Here is an 18,260-nt window from a genome sequence, read left to right on the forward strand (position 1 = left end):
TTAATTAATGTTTGATATCATGAAAAATGTACTATTCATTGAACTTATGGTCGTGCAAAATATTTCGTGTAGAAAGAGTTCAATAAATTATTTAATTTTTGTTAAAATTTAATGTCATGAAGAAATGTTGAATACATGTTAATCCTTGGAACAAAGTGTTGTTCCTTAAAATGTAAAAGTATAAAACTGTAGAAAGAATAATGATAATAAAAATTGCTAATCAGTCTAACGTACAGAGCAATTAGTTGAAGAACGACTTCTGTATTTGTCAAATTTTGAGTAAAATCGTTATTGTAGCAGGAACCTAAAATAATACAAGCTCTTTTTTTATTTTATTTAATTATTAGTCATGGAATTATTTAAATTTATTATTTATTTCTTTACATTTATTTTTTGAGTATTTAGTATTTTATTAATTTAGTTTATTTTTCGTGACAGGGACACTTTTCCGACACGTCTAATTTTAGAAATGAGGCTCAGATTCAGATAAAAGCTAATAAATACAGACTTTTTAATAGTAAGTCAATTTTTTGGTCCGAGCACATAATTAAATCACACATTCACTTTTTTAATACCTTCAGACTTTAGTCTCACTTTTCTCATTATGTTCTTGCTTTTAACAAGAGTGTGAATTTGAAAAAAAAATCAAAAGCAACTCATTTACCCTAGAAACATATTCTCGAATTTAAATTCCAAGGTGAAGTGAACTTTTTCTGCAAAATGGTGCAGAGTTTACAATCAGCGTTTATTTCACGTACAAATGATAGTTTCGACACTGTAAAGGTTAATGATGCTGGTCATGATAGATGAGTCAAAAACACTCGCTATATTCTTCAATCACCTCCTTCGTCGCAAATTAAACGTTTTTATCTAGAAGCAAAAGGTTACTGGTTACCTGAATGTTATTCACTCCCAATGTATGTAATTGAGGAAACTTTGATTTCGATCTTGAATTCATGCAAGAGCAATAATAATCAAATTCTATAGTTCGCATTTATAGAATGATGGTGTTCAAATAAATTTTAGATCCATTAAAGGAATTCTCACAGTCGTTTAAACAGTAAAAGACATCATAGAGTTCCGACTGGACATTTCACGTACACGGGCTCAGTGATCTGTAGAAAAATACTATGTATACTGTGAAAACTATTCTCCAAAGCTAGTAGTATGACCAAAAGATCAAGTTTCATAGTAACGAATTAAGTGCAGGTAGCCACACGCAGTTTAGACAGACGCAGTTCAAGTTCATATATTTGTTTGAGCTTACTGGACAAAGAGGAATCAGGCAAACTTCATATAAATGGTTAGTAGATGAAGGACATAATATCTGACGAAGAATCATGTGTTCCTTTTACCTCCTCAGAATAGGAAGGCAAAAATTCATGGGACATAATATCAATCTTAGCTACAGTAACAACCTAATTTTGATGGCAATGGAATGAATGAACTTAGATTAGGTCAAAATATATTGCAAGACAATTTTAAAAATATTTCAAAAGAATCGAATACACTAAATGTCTGATCAACAATCGTTAGATCAGATACATCCTCGGCTAAACCAAATGGCTAAAAATGAATGTATCCGCTTATTAAAAGATAATTCGTTTTCGTAAATGGAAAATCTAGTCCTCTGTAAAAATATGATGCGCTGGTTATATTAAATATAGTTATTACAGATAGTCAAAAATGTACGCAGAAAAGTGGCAATACAGTATACAAGTTTGCATATTTGCGACACATGGAATTTCATGCAGTGATAATGGTCGCCAGTTAATTGTTAACAATACATTAAATTGTTAACAATATCTGTAATTACCTGCAAAGTAAATCTTACTTCAGATTATAATTCCTAATTAGTGAGATTCATATTTAACATAAGACAATCTTTCGAGTAATGATTAGCATCCAATTAATCTTCGAAATAATCTTTTGCAGTAATTTGGAAATTCTTCACGATTTGTTATAAGGTGTATTTGCAATACTTCAGCTCTGTTCCACTTTTCTGTATTTGCTGTTCGAAACTCCTTGTAATCCTTCTTGTAAGAGCCACAGAAAGATGCCCTTTCAATCTAAGATTACCATTGACTTCCATCACGAATAAAGATATCAAAAGACTAATTACTATAACTGAAATTTACCAGTTTTTTTGACAAATGCAGTTAAATTATTACGCTACAAGTGGCTTTCAAAGAAACGTACGTTTTATACAAAATACTCAATATAATATAACCTGTTGAAAATGTAAGAATGAATGGCTGTATTTACAATTTTATCTGCAGCATGACTAAGGAAATTTTATTTTTGTCTAAAAGCTCATTGGATCCCACCTATTTTAATTATAGTGTAACTGTTTATTAAAAGTTTAAATGTAAATGTTAAAGGATATAACCAGATTGGTACAGGAATAATATTTTGAAAAACTTGAGAAAAGGATAAAAATCCTGAATTTTTAATCAAGGGATGGAACATTCAGATCATTGAATCCAACGAATCTTTGGAGGAGAGGAAAAGGTGGCGCTGTTTTTTTTTTTTTTTTTTTTTTTTTTTTGAGGATTTGAGGGTGGAGTGTTATTGAACACTCAAATCTCTCAAATCCTGAGTAAAAAAGCCATTGGGGGTTTTAACCTAAAACTTCGTAAGGATTATTTTTATTGATGTTCAGAAGAAGCATTCACTAAAAAAGAAAGCTTTTTAACGCCATTTTAGTGAATATGGACCCACAAAAATCACGTCATGGCGACCTTTAGTGCCATGCTGTTTAATTTTCTAGAAATAATTTAGTGATTCACGTTTAATGGTTATAAGGATTTATTCTCGACATAATCAATTTCCATTAATTTTTGAATTGATTTTAGAAAGAATATGGAGAAATTTCATTGAAGAAATAGAATAAAAATTTGAAGATTCAAGAGCTTTGATTAATACACGTTTTTTACTATATCTGAATTTGTGATATCTTAATACGAGTGTATTTTTATTACAAATTTGTTTTCAATCACACAGATTTTAAAATTTGCTTTAATATAAATACCTGTTTAGTAAAAGTTTTTTTTTTCTTTATCATTTTTATATGAAGGCGTTGAGAAATTCCAGAATTTTAAGGATTTGTTCTATCTCTGTTTTAATCCCTTGAAATAAAGAAGACTTTTTATATTTGAAGCGAAAATTAGCAAATTAAACCAAAAAGAGATTTGTACAAGAAATAAAGCGTAATTATCATTTAAGGAATACTGTAGTTTTCTGAAAGGAATTCCATGAAAAATTATTCTAATAATATTGTTAAGATTAATTCTAATAATACTGTTAAGATTAATTATAAATAATATGCACGAGCTGAAAGATCAGATAATACTGCTAAAAACAAGAATTGTAAAAATGAGGCTTGTTTGAAATATTTTCCTTCATTAAAGAAACTGAAAATATTTTAAAAAGTTTGAGGCTTCCCTCATTTTCTAAAATTTATCTACTTAAGCTACAAGCAGCTGATAGTACTTTTGCTAAATTATATGCAATTTTTAAACTATTAGAATATTTTCACGCCAATGACCGCAATAATTATAATAGTATTGTAAAGAATTTAATAACTGCTACATGGAAGGTAAATGGCCTCTTCCGTAAATTAAAAAAATGATTAAATTATAATACTTCCATTATTAAAATTTTATAAAAGTAAAATATAAAATTGTAAATAAGACACCCTGCCAAAATACGAGATAAAAGAATACTGAAAAGAATAGATATATAAAATAAAAGTATTTATTAAAAATACATTTTTATGAATAAATTAATCGTTAAAAATAATGCCCAGTTGAATTACTGGTGGTCAGATTCTCGCAGCAACTGCCTCCGACTTCTTTCATCGATTACGATCTTTTCCAATTCACTTAAACCACATCATTGTCTTTGAAGTGATTAACAGAAAGAAAATGTTAGGATTTGTCCATCATAGTTCCATATCTCACTTGTATGTTTTGGGGATTTTCTATTGAATTCAAAATTTCATATTGGTGCACATCAGGAGACCAGGGTTGCTTTTCAGCCGAAGAGAAGAACACGAACACTAAAGTAGTCACTATTAGGATGATGACTGTGATGAAGAACACTATTCGCCACTGATGAAGTGTTGGCTGAAAAAGGAAAAAGCAATCATACTGCATTGCATCAAAAAAAGATTCGTCTGTTGCACAGAGTGATTAACAATAGTTGTTGCAGTCTAGAGGAAACAGCAAGTTTTGAATTACGACTTATACCCAACTTAGAGAAACTTAACTGCTATTTGAAATATTCCGGTATTTCAATGAAATCAGATGCACAGGTTTTCTTTATTTTACAAAACCTTTCGTAAGCCGAAATTCACTAAAGCGAAGAGGAAATTACAATAATTAATATGTGGAAATGTGTTTAAGAGCTTCAGGGCCAAATATATATAGGGCGATTCTAAATTGTTTTTACAAATTAAGAGGATTGATAGTACTCATCCAGATAAGCAATAATTACCATCAAACATAGGATCGCATTGGAGAGGCAGAAAAGAGGAATATTAGAATTCCAACACTGTTTGGAGAGCGAATAAACGAGACCAAAAGTTGAGCAATCAGTTTAGTGAAAAATTCACAAAGAGTGCACAAATCGGATAAAACCGAAAACTTGAGAGTGTTAATTCGAGTTTAGACTTTGCTGGCAAACACTCAGATACAGATCTCTGGTTCGCAAGGATACAACCTCGCAAACGATTGCAGCAAGTGAATTATATAATCAAGGGCTGAATATTATCAATTAACTCCAATTTTCGCTGTATGCTCAGATTAGCATGAAAAGTTCATACTGTGTTCCGGCTGTCAGAACTTCGTGTCCCATAGAAGGGCGCTTCAAGTAGAACGAGCGCAGCATAGTAAGTCCAGGAGGACAGGATAGAAATTGGCGAAGGAGGAAAAAACTGCACACAGCGGAAGTTGGTTGATAATATTCAGCCCTTGATTAGATAATTAACTTGCTGCAATCGTTTGCGAGGTTGTATCCTTGCGAACCAGATATGTGCATCTGAATGTTTGCCATCAAAGTCTGAGCTCGAATTACCACTTGAACGCCAAGTTTTTGGTTTTATCCGTTTTGTGAACTCAGTTTTTAACTACTGCGCAACTTTTGGTCTCGTTCATTCGCTCTCCCAACACTGTTGTAAGTTCAGGTTGGAATTCGAATATTCCTCTTTTCTGCCTCTCAGAATGGAATGCGACTATGTTCTAGGGCAATTATTGCTATCTAGAGAAGTACTATCACACCTCTTAATTTGTATAAACAATTTAGAATCACCCTGTATATATATAGAGAGAGATACTAAATGACGCAAAAATTCCAAAGTAAAATTAACGAATAGTAAAAAGATACGTGATAAATACACAGCATTTTGTAACAATATGTGTTTGCGTCGTTAGAGAACTTGTTCTCTTGGGAACGAACCTCAATTATCCACCATGGGCCGGTGAAAGTGATCGAGAGCAAGTGTGTGTGCGTCCTTAAAGAACTTGTTATTCTACAGGGAACGAACCCAGTATCTATCGTGGGGCTGATGATAGTAATTAAGAAAGACTTTATTAATGTCTTTTCTGGCTAGAGTTATAGCTAAAATCTTTTGCGTAGTGGTTAAGTAGTGACTTTAAAATCTGCTATCGCAGACTTGGGCCGTGGTTGAATTTTTGCTTTTCTTAAATACTGTACTGACGAATTCCTACACGAACGTTTCCTAAAATATTCACGATTTTCTTCTTATTTAAAACGAATAAAACATAAATAGTCAGGACACATTGCTTATTCAAATTTCATTCTGTCAGCTACATGGACTGAGACTTATTGTAGTATAACTGTATTATAAGAGTTATTTAATTTAAATATAAGAATTAATCTATCCCAGAATCCGTTTATAGAGCCTTTATATCATCATCAATCAGTTGTCAGACTCGCTTAAGTATTCAGAAGAATTCTAATTTCCCACTGATAATATGCGACTACTATTTTAAGCTATAATTATTTTTGCGATTTGTTTAACAAGCACTATATGCATCTACTGTATTTATTTAAATTTCTCGATGTTTTTTCCATTTATAATTTTAACTTATTTAATATCTCTTTATGCAGTACTGTGTTCCATTACAATAAAAAACGATTAAATCTTTCAATTTCCTAGAATATTACAAATCACCATTAAATGACAAAAATTGAAATGCATGTATATTTGCTCTTCGATAGAATTTACAATCATCTATTTAGTTATATATCAAGGAATTTGATGGAAGCTTTTTCGTACATTCTCAAACTGTTACACAGCTTGAATTTGTAACAAAACTAATTAAACAATAAGAATTTAAAATTTATTCAGTGCTAAACATAAATTATTGCAAATTCTACCGAAGGAAAAAAATTCATTTAACTTTTGTCAGTTAATGGCGTTCTTCATATGTTCATATTTAAAAACGATGGAACAAAAATGTGTGCCCCGAAGGATTTGTCACTGAAGAACAGATATTTCGTAATTTGCCTCTCGAAAATCCTTTACATTTTTACACCTGAAATGTATGCTAAACATAGCCCCTTATTATATTTTAAAAACATTTTAATCATTTATTATCTTTTGTCTCCTTCCCGGAAGTGGTTTGTTGAACTGGCTAGGATCTGTATCTTGTCAGTCTCGGCACTGGGGAATAAAAACACGAGCTTGGCGGTTCCAGAACCCCAAGGGTTTCGTTTAGTTTATTTATAATTTCTGGCACAAAACCTTAGGAGGTTATCTGCGCCAAACAAAGGGTGAAGACAATTGACTTTGTGGACAATTCCTATTTACTTTAGGTCAGGTAAAAAAAGACTAACACATAATAGTTTATAATAAATTCAATACACTTTAGAAACTGGAACAACTTGTGATGATGGTTTTTCCCAATTTTTTTAAATCAAATTTTAAACAATTCATATGTTTTGAACGAAAATAATGAAAACTGACATTCTAATAAAATATGGCTAACTGTTAGATCCGCATTACAGTTTGCGCAACGGAGAATCTTCTCGCCCGAGTTTTTATAAAAGAACCCAAAGGTAACATTGCCCTATATAGTTGGACCAACGGAGGATTGGTGGTTAAGTTCCCAAATTAGACCAGCCCCCTGCACCTGGGGGCTTGTCCATTGTCCACCGAATACAATGAAATTCCCCTTATGCTGAGCGACCAGCACAGTAATAGTGGGCAGGATCATTGATGATCAGCCAGATCTTCAGGTCAATGGATCCGCATCCCACAATGAGACTTAAGAAACGGGAGCTGTGAGCCCGCAGACCCGGAAAGAGAAACCTAAAAAGTCTGTCGTCGATAGTGTGGGTCTGGCGGCAATAAGTGATAATATTTTTAATGCTCTCCAGGATGGCATACTGCTCGATTTCCTGCTTCCCGCTTGATATGGAGGATTTTCGAATGAGGATCAGGCTGCAGTAGCGATAATGAAACATTTTCATTTGACTGACGTTTCCACAGTTCAAAAGTGTATTGATCAAAGCACTATTAAAATATTAGAAATATTTACCGCAGATGTCAGAAATGAAGCAACGATTAAAAATAACTTGGAATCGAAAGGAAAAGTAATGGGCTTTAATCCGATACTTCAGCGAAATCTTATTAAATATTTCCTAGAAACAAAGAATAAAGATGCTTTAATGATAACTAAGCTATGTATTGATTAATCAATAATACTCTTTCCCAATTTAATGACGCCAGAAGATATTATAGGCAGGTAATTGAAATGAAATTCAGACGTGTTTTAATAACTTACAAGATAGCTGAAGTATAAATTGAAGTTTATTTATGATTTAAGTGAAAGAACACTAAGAAATACTTTTGGAAAGTTTTGGATTTTTAAAATGCTTAGTATGCAGTACTTTGCATTGGTAAGGAATTAATGGTACAGAAATCAGAAATAAACGTTCATCAAATGAAAAGAGTAGATAGATGTTTATACAGATAGTTTACTATTCAATATTATTAGGAATTTTGTATATATGTAAATAACTTTAATAAAATTGAATGTGAAACTGTAGTATTTTTTGATAATATTAAATGCATGAAAGAGACGATGCACTGCCGGAAAAATAGGACTAGCAGGGGGCAAATCTGTTCAATAGTAAGTAAATGGTTCTCTCGTTAAACTGGCGAGATATCTCCAAGCTGGTGACGGTTTTGGCAACTAATTTTTGTCACCTTGGAGAGAAATCGCCAAAAGATGCCAAATATGGCGATAATTTGGCAACACTCTGGTCCGATCCATGTCTAACTATAATTGGTATTGCGATTGAATTAATATAATCTATTTATGTAACTACAACCGGCACTCGTATGCCTTCCAGTAATTTAAAGAAGTACCGCTCAGAGGGTATAGTGCTTAGAGAAGCCTATTGCGATAACTATTGCTATAGGGCCCGTGTTCAAATCCCGGAGAAGGCATACTGTAATTGTCAGTCCCTTCATGGGGGTAAGGGTGGCCCACCTATTAGATGCTTCCGCAATTGTTCCACTAATATGGCCAGAAGTGACACCACTTCTGGCCATAGTAGTGGCCAAGACTAAGTGCCCGATAATGGGAGAAAATATTCGAGAAGTGGAAAGTAGAGATTTCTCGGCGACTGGGGATAACCATACTCTAAGACTGGACACTACATCAGTTTCTCGATTGTTTAGCTTAGCGTGGGTTCGGTTTATTGAGAGATTTCTGTATGTCCTTCGTTTTTTTAGATGCGGTTTGGATTGCGATGTGTTAACGTCTTAGTAGTTTGAAGTGGTAACTACTGATTGTGTCTTGTCACACTATGAATACATGTACGAGTGCTTTTGTGGAAACTTCGGAGCTGTAAAATATTTCTTTTGCGATAATAAACATTATGAAGCTATCATCGGTTCTGTATGCATTGAATCCATTACGAGCCCCTACACATGCTGTTGTAGTTCAGTTTTATTTAAATCGAAGAACGTGAATTCTGATCAATATTTTCATTGCCATTGCAGTGCATTGCACAACGATGATAGAAATTATTACATATGGGTCTTATTCTGAGAATTACCAAAATTTTGTACAATCCATTCCATACCGATTAGAGACCATTATTTATTTGCCTATTAAGAGTGCAGATTTCCTGGAAAAGAAAGAAATGGCTGTTCTCAAAGGCATCCAGAAATTTAATGACTTTCATTCTGGTAATAGACTGATAAACATCGAATTTACGATTCATTTACGATTTGCTCGTAAAGGCTAAACGAAAGCCTTTTCAGTGTCGTCTGAACAATGGATATATTATCCCAGTTTCTTCTCGTGCTACAAACTGTGAATCGTTTTTTTCTTGTCCTAATGTCATCTGTTTTGCAGTACACCGAGGAATTCTCTAGTGTATTTTCTTTACGACTCATGACAAAGAAAATTTCATGGACAAAGAACGCTCAAATAAGGATTTACACTTAATAGGCTTAAATTTGTAATTTGGAAATATTATAAGGCAAGAGGGCCAAGTACCAATAGCTGGGCATTTTTAAATACAATTTATCCAATTTTTTTCAGGTAGACGTCATGGTAGAGTAAAAGATTAATTATCATTATGTTGAATAATTATTAATACACCTTGTCAGTTTTTGAATTTATATAAAAATCAAAATTTGGCATCGGAACTTCACCTTTTCTTTAAGTTTTAGATACTAAAAATCTCGCAGAGGCAATTTCAAACAAAACTTTAAGATATTCATATAAATCATTCGCAAATTAAATAATAATTTATCATTTTGCTTTAGCAAGTATTCTTGATATTTCAGCGATTGTTGCCGCACCAACTTACAGTAACATAAAAGAAACCCTCCAGTGACCGAGATGAAACTTTTGAACACAGTTAGCTCATCCTGGATTCTGTTATCGATGGCTGCATCGAGATTTCCTATATGTAACGCAAGCAGATTCCTAATCTAAAGTCTATAACGGAGCATTTCTCTAAATCTCTTTTGTTTTGCCATAATAAATAATTTATTATGGCATAATAATTTGGTTAATAATTTGGCCATAATAATTTGGTTATTCAAAAGTTTTACATTAGTACTGTGTTACCCTATAAATTTTCTGCAATGACACGATATTTAACCACTATACTATAAAAGTAATACGAAATAGTACAAATGAAGTAACAAATACAGCCAAATATATTATAAATAATATAAATGCTATGAACACAATATTAACGTTGGATTATTTGTGTAACTTGAAAGTTTCATTGATTTCTGGATCTAATAGTGCCTATTGTATCTAACAAGTCGTCCTCAGTTTAAACCTTTCCCCAATTCATCGGCAAAAATTTCCAAAAAATTACTGCAGATTTTAGAGATGCAAAATAGTTTTTAAGGGTTAGTTTAGATAAATAGTTTAGATGATTATTAGAATACGTACGTGACATTTTATTGCTATAGAATCATACTTTAATGGTCAAACAAACTAGAACTGTTTTTAGTTTTTAATTTATACAAATATCGGCTATACTAATGCTGAAGTCCATTGTTTTCTAGCGCCAATAAGGCTATAAGACCCTCTTTTTGAAAAATATATATATCGAGCAAAACTTTTCAAGACATTTTGCTCCGCCATGAGCATCATTTAATTTATTAACATTTGAAACGTTTTCCTTATCACCATTTCATTTTGTAACTAATCTTATACACGCCCTCGGTTGGCGACAAATTTTGCGCCAAACATTTTTGGCGAGAAACTCTACGGCACCATATTACTATCTAAATAAATTTAGTCTACATTTCGAACTTCAAGCCTAAAATGTCAGCAAAAACCACGTTGTAACACAAAATTTACGGCAAAAATCCGAAACAAAAAATTTAGATATCAAAAACGTAAAGTTTCTAACCAGAAATATTTGACAAGAATACATGTACACAGAGATCTGTTTTAACTTAAAAAAAAAAAATCAGCGAATTGCAGAATCTAGGCATCGCGCACAGCCTCGGCATTACGCACAAATCAACAAAGTAAACTAAAATAAATTACAAACGATTAAAAAACAACAGTAAAGACAGAAATTATAGCCAAAAATAAATAAATAAAAAATTGAACATAACACTCAACAAAATAAGAACGATAAAATGAACTTATGATTTGCGAATGCTTCTTCAAACAGCAGAAATATCAATTTCAAACATCAGCAAAATTCATCTATTTCCGTCACTTTATCCGGTTAGAGTAGACTTTAAGGTACCCCTTGTAATATGGCGAAGTTGTTGTTTCATTTATCGCAAAGCTGTTGTTTCATTTTATGGTAGCTTAAGTAGTTGGATGTTATGGAAACCCTATTCTGACATAATTGGGTGCATGATTCTGGGAAACTTTGAATCATGGGATGTTTTGTAAGCGCTTTTATGGTGTGTGTTGGTTTGCAGTAAGATTAATTTGAAGTTTCTGTACGATTTGGAGGGAAAAGAGGTTAATTGACTAGTGTGTAAATGAAGGTTTACTTAGTAGCCGTTATAAGTATCCTGTATGTAGGAAAAATATGCGTCTAGTCGAACGTAAAAACCATTGGATGGATTTGAATGGGTTTGTAGGAAGAAAGGTTCAGATGTGCCGACGCCGATATACGGATTCGAGTTCATATAATTTTAGGAAGTTTTTGGATGTTATTTGTCTTGTTCATTTTGGCTTTGTGTAGTGGCGATTTTTTTGTGCAAAAATCGCCGTTATGCAAGCCAAAATAATAAGTCAAAGATTTGCACAAACTCGGTATCCATGTACCGCCAAAATCGCCAAGTTTCGCCAAGGGGTACTCTAAAATATACTTTTACCCTTTATCCTTTCCCCTATCTTCTGAGACACAAAGCATACAAAGACCAGCATAGATTCGTGAATAAAATTTCGCCCTTACATTTTAATACTAAATTTATTTTGCACGCAACCCAAAATAAGTGACTGAAATTTTGCCACCAAGTCTTTCATTGCAACATGAGCCATTTCAAAACGCCCACCAAACCAGCCAACCACTCCAGCAAAAATAAAGTTTCAACGTCAAAAGGGTTGCCATACAAACAACGTCGCGCCAAAAACTTCAGAACACACAATCGCACCAAAAACCAGCGCAGAACACATATTACCACATTTGACGACGGTATACATCTGAGGGCGTATATAAGAGTAGTACCTTCATTTTTATTTACTTACAAGTACAAACATTTCGCTTTTGAATTTTTACATGTCCTCTGACTATAAATCTTAAAATGAAAAATTAAATATATCGGTCAATTTTTATCGCACGGAGACAAACTTAAGCTAATTTATTAAGTTTTGGATTTTATAGTTTGCATTATTTTGAGTTATAGACAGTTATCAACCAAATAGCATATTGCAGTTCATGCTTTAAATATAAAGGCAAGTACAACATTAAGCAGTAGAATAATTTGTTTCTAAACTTTGGCATAACCTTTAAAAAAAAGCATATTTATTACCAGTATTGCATATTAACTTAGTATACTGAGGTACATAATTTAGAGATCTTTTCAAAAATTAAAAATGAATAAAACTTACCGAATTTTCAGTAAGAGCTCCAACCACAGACGGTGCCAAGAATCCTGTTAAGTTTGATATCGTATTTGCTATACCCATCAATGTACCTGAAATAGCGGCATATTTTACTTATCTTTTAAACATAATATTAAGATTTGTTTTATTTATTACCTTTTTTTATCCCTTTCTTAATCCTCAAATCTCAAAAATTAAATGTGTTTCTGACACGACTGCAGATGGCTCATTTTCTCGATCACTGCTCATTTGGTGCAAAATTGCAATTACAATCGATTCTACCGTACACAGATGACACATGGTGCTAAGAAAACTCTGTGGTCATGATTAAACCAACTCGATTGACCTTCGGCTTATAGAATTTTTGCTATAAGGCTTCAAACTTCTGCTTTTTAATCATGACTAGTTAAAGAGAAGCCGTTAGTTGAGCTATAATGAAACCTCTACAGAGCCAAGCACCACTAATTTAGTGTAATTACACTGTAGAGCATGGAGTTTCAATTTAAAATTGCATATCGCAGAATTTCGCTGCAAACAGAAACGCGGCACTGTCATTATTTTAGACTCAGACTTACTCAGGCAACTAAAGTGTTTTAATAAACAGTAAATTCTTCCCTCGGGGGGGGGGAGTTGTATCAATAAAATAGAAAAATAGTTTTAATACTTCTATTTATTCTTTGTTCGCAAAATAAAATCTTAAAAAATTTAACCTTGACATCTATAAGCAGTTCTCAAAAACTTACCTGCGTATTCAGGTGATAAATCTAAATGTGACACCATGTAGCCAGAATAACAAAATCCACCAATAGCGAGAGAGCAGGTGAAAAAAACAACATTCATTGTGACATCACATCCAGCCAAACATACACCTACGAGTCCAGCGGCTGTACCCAAACCAGCTGTCAGAAGAAAAATAAACATCACGACTATTATGTTTATGTGAGAAATAAAACAATACTGACTGGCATTAGATGCAGAAATTATTATACTAATTCAAACACTATGTCCTCGCCATTTCTTAACATTGCCAGACTGGAAATATCGAAGTGTTTCTTAATTTATATTTTTATTCATGACTTTATTTACGATAGAAAGACAAATTAAGTAAACCTTTTCATTTTTATTAAATATTACAATCTTTTCAATACAGTTTACTGTTGATCAAAATGAAATGTATTATAATTGCATCCTCAAGGTAAAAAATAAAAGATTATGCTATAGTATTCCAAAGACAACAAATCAGTTATTGTCATTAATAATGCAATAAATGTTATTTTTTCCCAAAAAGTATTAGAAAATGTATTTTAGAAGACTTAAATTTTATTTACACACTATGTTTTGGGATTCCTACTAATGACCGAGTGGTTAAGACCGAGTGAATACCAGTAATTCGACCCAAGTTCAATTTTATGGTGCATGGGCAATCTTTGCCCATGCACCATAATCGCTTGCGTGGGTGTTTTTTGTAGTTTATCTCATGTGTAACATGATAAGCGAGTTTCCATTAGAAAGTCCTTCATGAAGATATTCTTTCCCTTAGGCGTGCTTTTCTGTATTCAAATAACCTGAACTAAATTGTTAAAAATAAGTCAATAACAGAAATGAGAAACAGAAAACTTATGTTTTTTATGCAGCGATGACTGCTTACGCAGTTTTGCCACAAAGCTTTAACACGCGGATAAACATGCAGTTGTATTTCAAACATTATTGTTGTGACTAATCTCACTTGTCTGATATCAGAGCAAGTTCACGAAATTCATCCTGGCAAGGCGGGAAGTTTGCGTCTGTCGTTGGCAGTCTTGAGCACCATACAGATGAAATTACGATTTTACTCAATTTCGCCCCCAATTTTGAAGGAAAGTACCCCAGGAGGAGGATCCCCACCACTCTTCCCCTACCACCAAGAGTCCCATTGGTAAGTAGAAACTGAAAAGCTCGCTATGGATACCTGCTCCAGCACCGTGTGTTCTCTCTAACAGAGTCGTCAGTGTAGACATGCGACCACTCATTTTGAGGATAGCGAACCCCAATAGTAAATAATTAGCAAGTTTCATGAAAACGCAAATAAACTATTTCAATTTATGATTGGGATTATTCAAAAAATGTATTAAAGGGAACATAGTTTTATCTAAAATAGTTCTTTAATATACAATATTGATTGTAATAAGACCCCGCTTAACGCTGTTTCAGTATTACGCGGTATTAGTTAAAGCCGGGATTCCTCGAAATCACATTAAAATTTCAAAGACTCAACACAACATGGAAGGGAATTTCAAATTCATTTTACTAATTTGGGAGTCAAAAAACTTAAATCACTATAAAAATTTTCGAGAACTGGTTTATCAAAAATTCTGCCCATTTCAAACGCTACAGAGGATTTAAGAAACTAGAACCGAAACCTTAATTTTTGACTTTTGATTGATAATGGTGCAAACCATACAATGCATTTGTCGGAGCATTCCAGTAAAAACTGGTTCTATTGCCTCCAAACAGAGCTTCAGTAATTTAACCACTGGATCAGAGCATAATATCAAATTTTAAAGCTTAAAATATGCGGCAGACACTTCGACACCTTATTAAAAAATCGATATAGAAGATAAATAATCCATTACAGATTTTTGAAAAACTAAAATATCATGGTTACAGTGGGCAATATTACTTTGTCCTGGAACGAGGTGACCAAAGAACGTATGAAAGGAATTTAGAAGGAGCTGAGCAAGAGTTTTGAAGCAATTCCTTGCTGGTATCAACGAAATTGTTAAATTAGCTAATGAAACAGTTTGGATAATATCAGTGTAGGATATAGGATACTGCAGAATTGTTGCAAGTTACAATTGATGAAACTCTTTCCAGCGACAATTTAAAGGGTTAGCAGAGCAAGTGCACAAAGAGGACAAAATTTGCATTCTGAAAATGAGGAGAAAAAGGAACTTCCAACGGATTTTACGAAAAAAGCTCAGCCATTGTGACACAAATTGTGGATCAATTTATACAAGATTATTTATATTCCTATAAAAGTTCAAAAGTAAAATGAGTTGTCATTGATGCCATAACTAATTGCTAAATGGAACAGGAAAAAGCAAACGATAACAGATGTGATCGGCAAAGCCTCGAGGGCTATCTGCTGAAGGGGAGGATGCCACCGTTGAAGAACTTTCTACGGGAAACTGGCTCATATACACGTTAAACAAGGGGAAAACACCCATGCATCCAGGGCGTTCGCGGGATTCGAACCTCGGACCGAACTACCAGTGTTCAGCTGGGCCGCTGTTGGGCCAACGACACTAGATGACTTCCTCACAAAAAACGAAAAAATATCAAGTGATTCGACCTTTTCATTTTCATGAATAAAAATCGATATTAGAAATAACTAATTCTGTAATTAATGTAATAAGAAAGCATTTAACAATAAATATTACAAAATAAAACAAAAACAAACAAATAAGGGCTAAATTTTTTTATTGTGTCTTCTCATTTAACTTGTTAATGTGTTAAGATGACTTCGCTTAATGTTGTTTCGCTTAGCGCTGGAACTTACTGAAACGTATTTCACTTCTTCATTGTTAGAATACAGGAACTAACATATGCCCATACTCGTAAAGATGGTACACTTCCTCACTGAAACAAAATCTTTTTCCTACAGAAACAGGCTCAATAAGAATTTTCTTAAGTACACAAGTCCATAAAGTTAATTAAACAATAAAAAGAACAAGCAGGGATTTAGACTACTAGTTAAAGGATTAAGAGAATATTGCTTTTTACACAAGGCTTAGGCGATAGGTATTGTAGAGTGTTTCCTTATTGTAACGGGGCGGAGGGAGAGAAGAGACAGAATCACACCCACTCGTAGGCTGGTCTCGTTATATAAATTAGTAAAGTAATAAATGCGAGAAGGAGAGCGAAAATTTATACATAATAAAATATCATACATCATAAAATAATTTGCATAAATGAGCATTTAGCAATGAATTTCTATAGTCATTTTACCACTTTTCTATCGACAAATTGCAAAGTTAAAAAATAATGAATTAAATGGAAGCGGAGTAAGTTCATAAAGGAATAAACTTTTTCAATGATACGTATCAAAATTTTCAATAAATTTCCTTTCAGATATATAGCATTTTCATTAAATAATGTATAGCTTCTGCATCTGGACTAAGAACCTTTCTTAATTGCTTAAGTCGAAAATATGAGTCGGATACCTTGAAAAATAAGTTTTGTGGTATAAAATGGTAGATGGCTTGGGTTTTCATTTTACAACTTAAAGTTATTGAGGTGATAACATATGTTGAGAGAGAATTTGAAGAAGCGACAGCTAGTCCATTGTTCAGCATGTTTGATGACATGATTATGGCTCAGTGGCATTGGTGTTATTCAGTTTAATGCCGTTATTCTAAGCGATTCAACAGAATAAGGAAGCACCGGCAATTTGAAAGAATGGGCTTTGGATTCAAATCATCAGGCCGTTTATCAATATGCGAGGAAAGTGAGTAAAAATGCAATAATTTTATTATTCATGAAATTGAAAGATGCATTGTATTTTTAGTTCCGTTTTTATTTTACGTTGGGAAATCAACATCCAACAATACTGCAATATCAAACAACGGATCTGTTTACTTTCCGTTTATGTCCCACCCTCGAATTGCTCTCTTCTGTATTTCTCTTCTGTAGCTTATTTTCCATTCATATTAATTCTTGATCTTAGAATTTATTTTAAAAATGAAAAGCTTTCCATCCATTATTTTCGTAGCAATATTTAGTTCTCTATAGTTTCATTTCTGTAGCAATATACGATTTAATATTAAATTCAAATAGATAGGAATTACGCAATGGGATGGGGAATCATTTTGCTTCAGAACGTAAATAAATATTAATGTTTTACTCGAATGTTCAGCAGGTAAAGCTTAAAATTAATGTTCGATCCCCTTATGATAATTTTTTTGTATGTGCATTTACGTGAACATACAAAGTTTTTCAAAATTCAGTATAGATTTTAAACTCAGTACTGAACTTTTCTCGCGTATCCTTGCTGAAAGTTAAACCTTAATCACCCCAGGCGTTCACTGTTTATATCGTACTATAGTTCGAAAAGTAATCTTCAAAATGAAGGTTTATTCTTCCTACCGCATTTTGCAGGTTTTTTTAAAGACGTTCAATTTTTGGATCAGAAAGGCTATTAGTCTCCGAACGGCACTTTGTGATATTTCACTACAAACGGCGAATCACTTTCTAAATTCTATCCGCCAAATACCACCACCCTGTGTGATGTTTAGAGAAATTAAATAATGAAAAATCTGCAAGAATGCATCCATGTTTCTCACACTGCGAAAAAACGACGGTACCTAGAGCTATCAAATTTTGAATAACTTAGTCCTCTACCCGAATATGGACACCTAGAAGTAGTAACCTTGAATTTCGAATTTGTTTTATTATCTATTTCATATTTTATAAAAATTTAACGAACTTCTGATTAACAAATTCAACGATTTGAAAACGAGCAATGGCGACGCTATAAGGGAAACATTTTTATCTCCAGCGCACGAGTTTGTATCGGGAATTCTAAAGATATGCTGCTTTTTAATATTTTGTGGTATTGCTTTTGAATTGAATTTTCGGTGTGAAGTGTGAAGCACGTGATATTTAATAAATAAAAGTTACACACAAAAAGTTTAAAAAACG

General features: G+C 33.0%; 2 protein-coding genes across 12 annotated transcripts in view; one reads left to right on the plus strand and one right to left on the minus strand.

Moving 5' to 3' along the window:
- Nucleotides 1-3,740: 3,740 nt before the first annotated feature.
- Nucleotides 3,741-18,260, minus strand: part of LOC118203321 (sialin-like) — a 98,612-nt gene continuing 84,092 nt past the window's right edge. For all 11 annotated transcript variants that reach the window (XM_085820054.1, XM_085820050.1, XM_085820051.1 and 8 more), the window contains 3 exons: nucleotides 13,325-13,480; nucleotides 12,588-12,673; nucleotides 3,741-4,127 (listed from right to left, as the gene is read on the minus strand). In XM_085820054.1, the coding sequence (XP_085676180.1) occupies nucleotides 3,930-4,127; nucleotides 12,588-12,673; nucleotides 13,325-13,480 (440 nt within the window). In that variant the 3' untranslated portion in view covers nucleotides 3,741-3,929. The remainder of the gene's footprint in view (nucleotides 4,128-12,587; nucleotides 12,674-13,324; nucleotides 13,481-18,260) is intronic.
- Nucleotides 16,945-18,260, plus strand: part of LOC118195734 (sialin-like) — a 158,878-nt gene continuing 157,562 nt past the window's right edge. Inside the window, exon 1 of the mRNA XM_085820059.1 lies at nucleotides 16,945-17,067. Within this exon, the coding sequence (XP_085676185.1) occupies nucleotides 17,019-17,067 (49 nt within the window). The 5' untranslated portion in view covers nucleotides 16,945-17,018. The remainder of the gene's footprint in view (nucleotides 17,068-18,260) is intronic.

The sequence above is a fragment of the Stegodyphus dumicola genome, chromosome 7 (assembly GCF_044657685.1).
Source record: "Stegodyphus dumicola isolate Sdum_Otavi_A_Nest chromosome 7, ASM4465768v1".
Lineage (NCBI taxonomy): Eukaryota > Metazoa > Arthropoda > Arachnida > Araneae > Eresidae > Stegodyphus > Stegodyphus dumicola.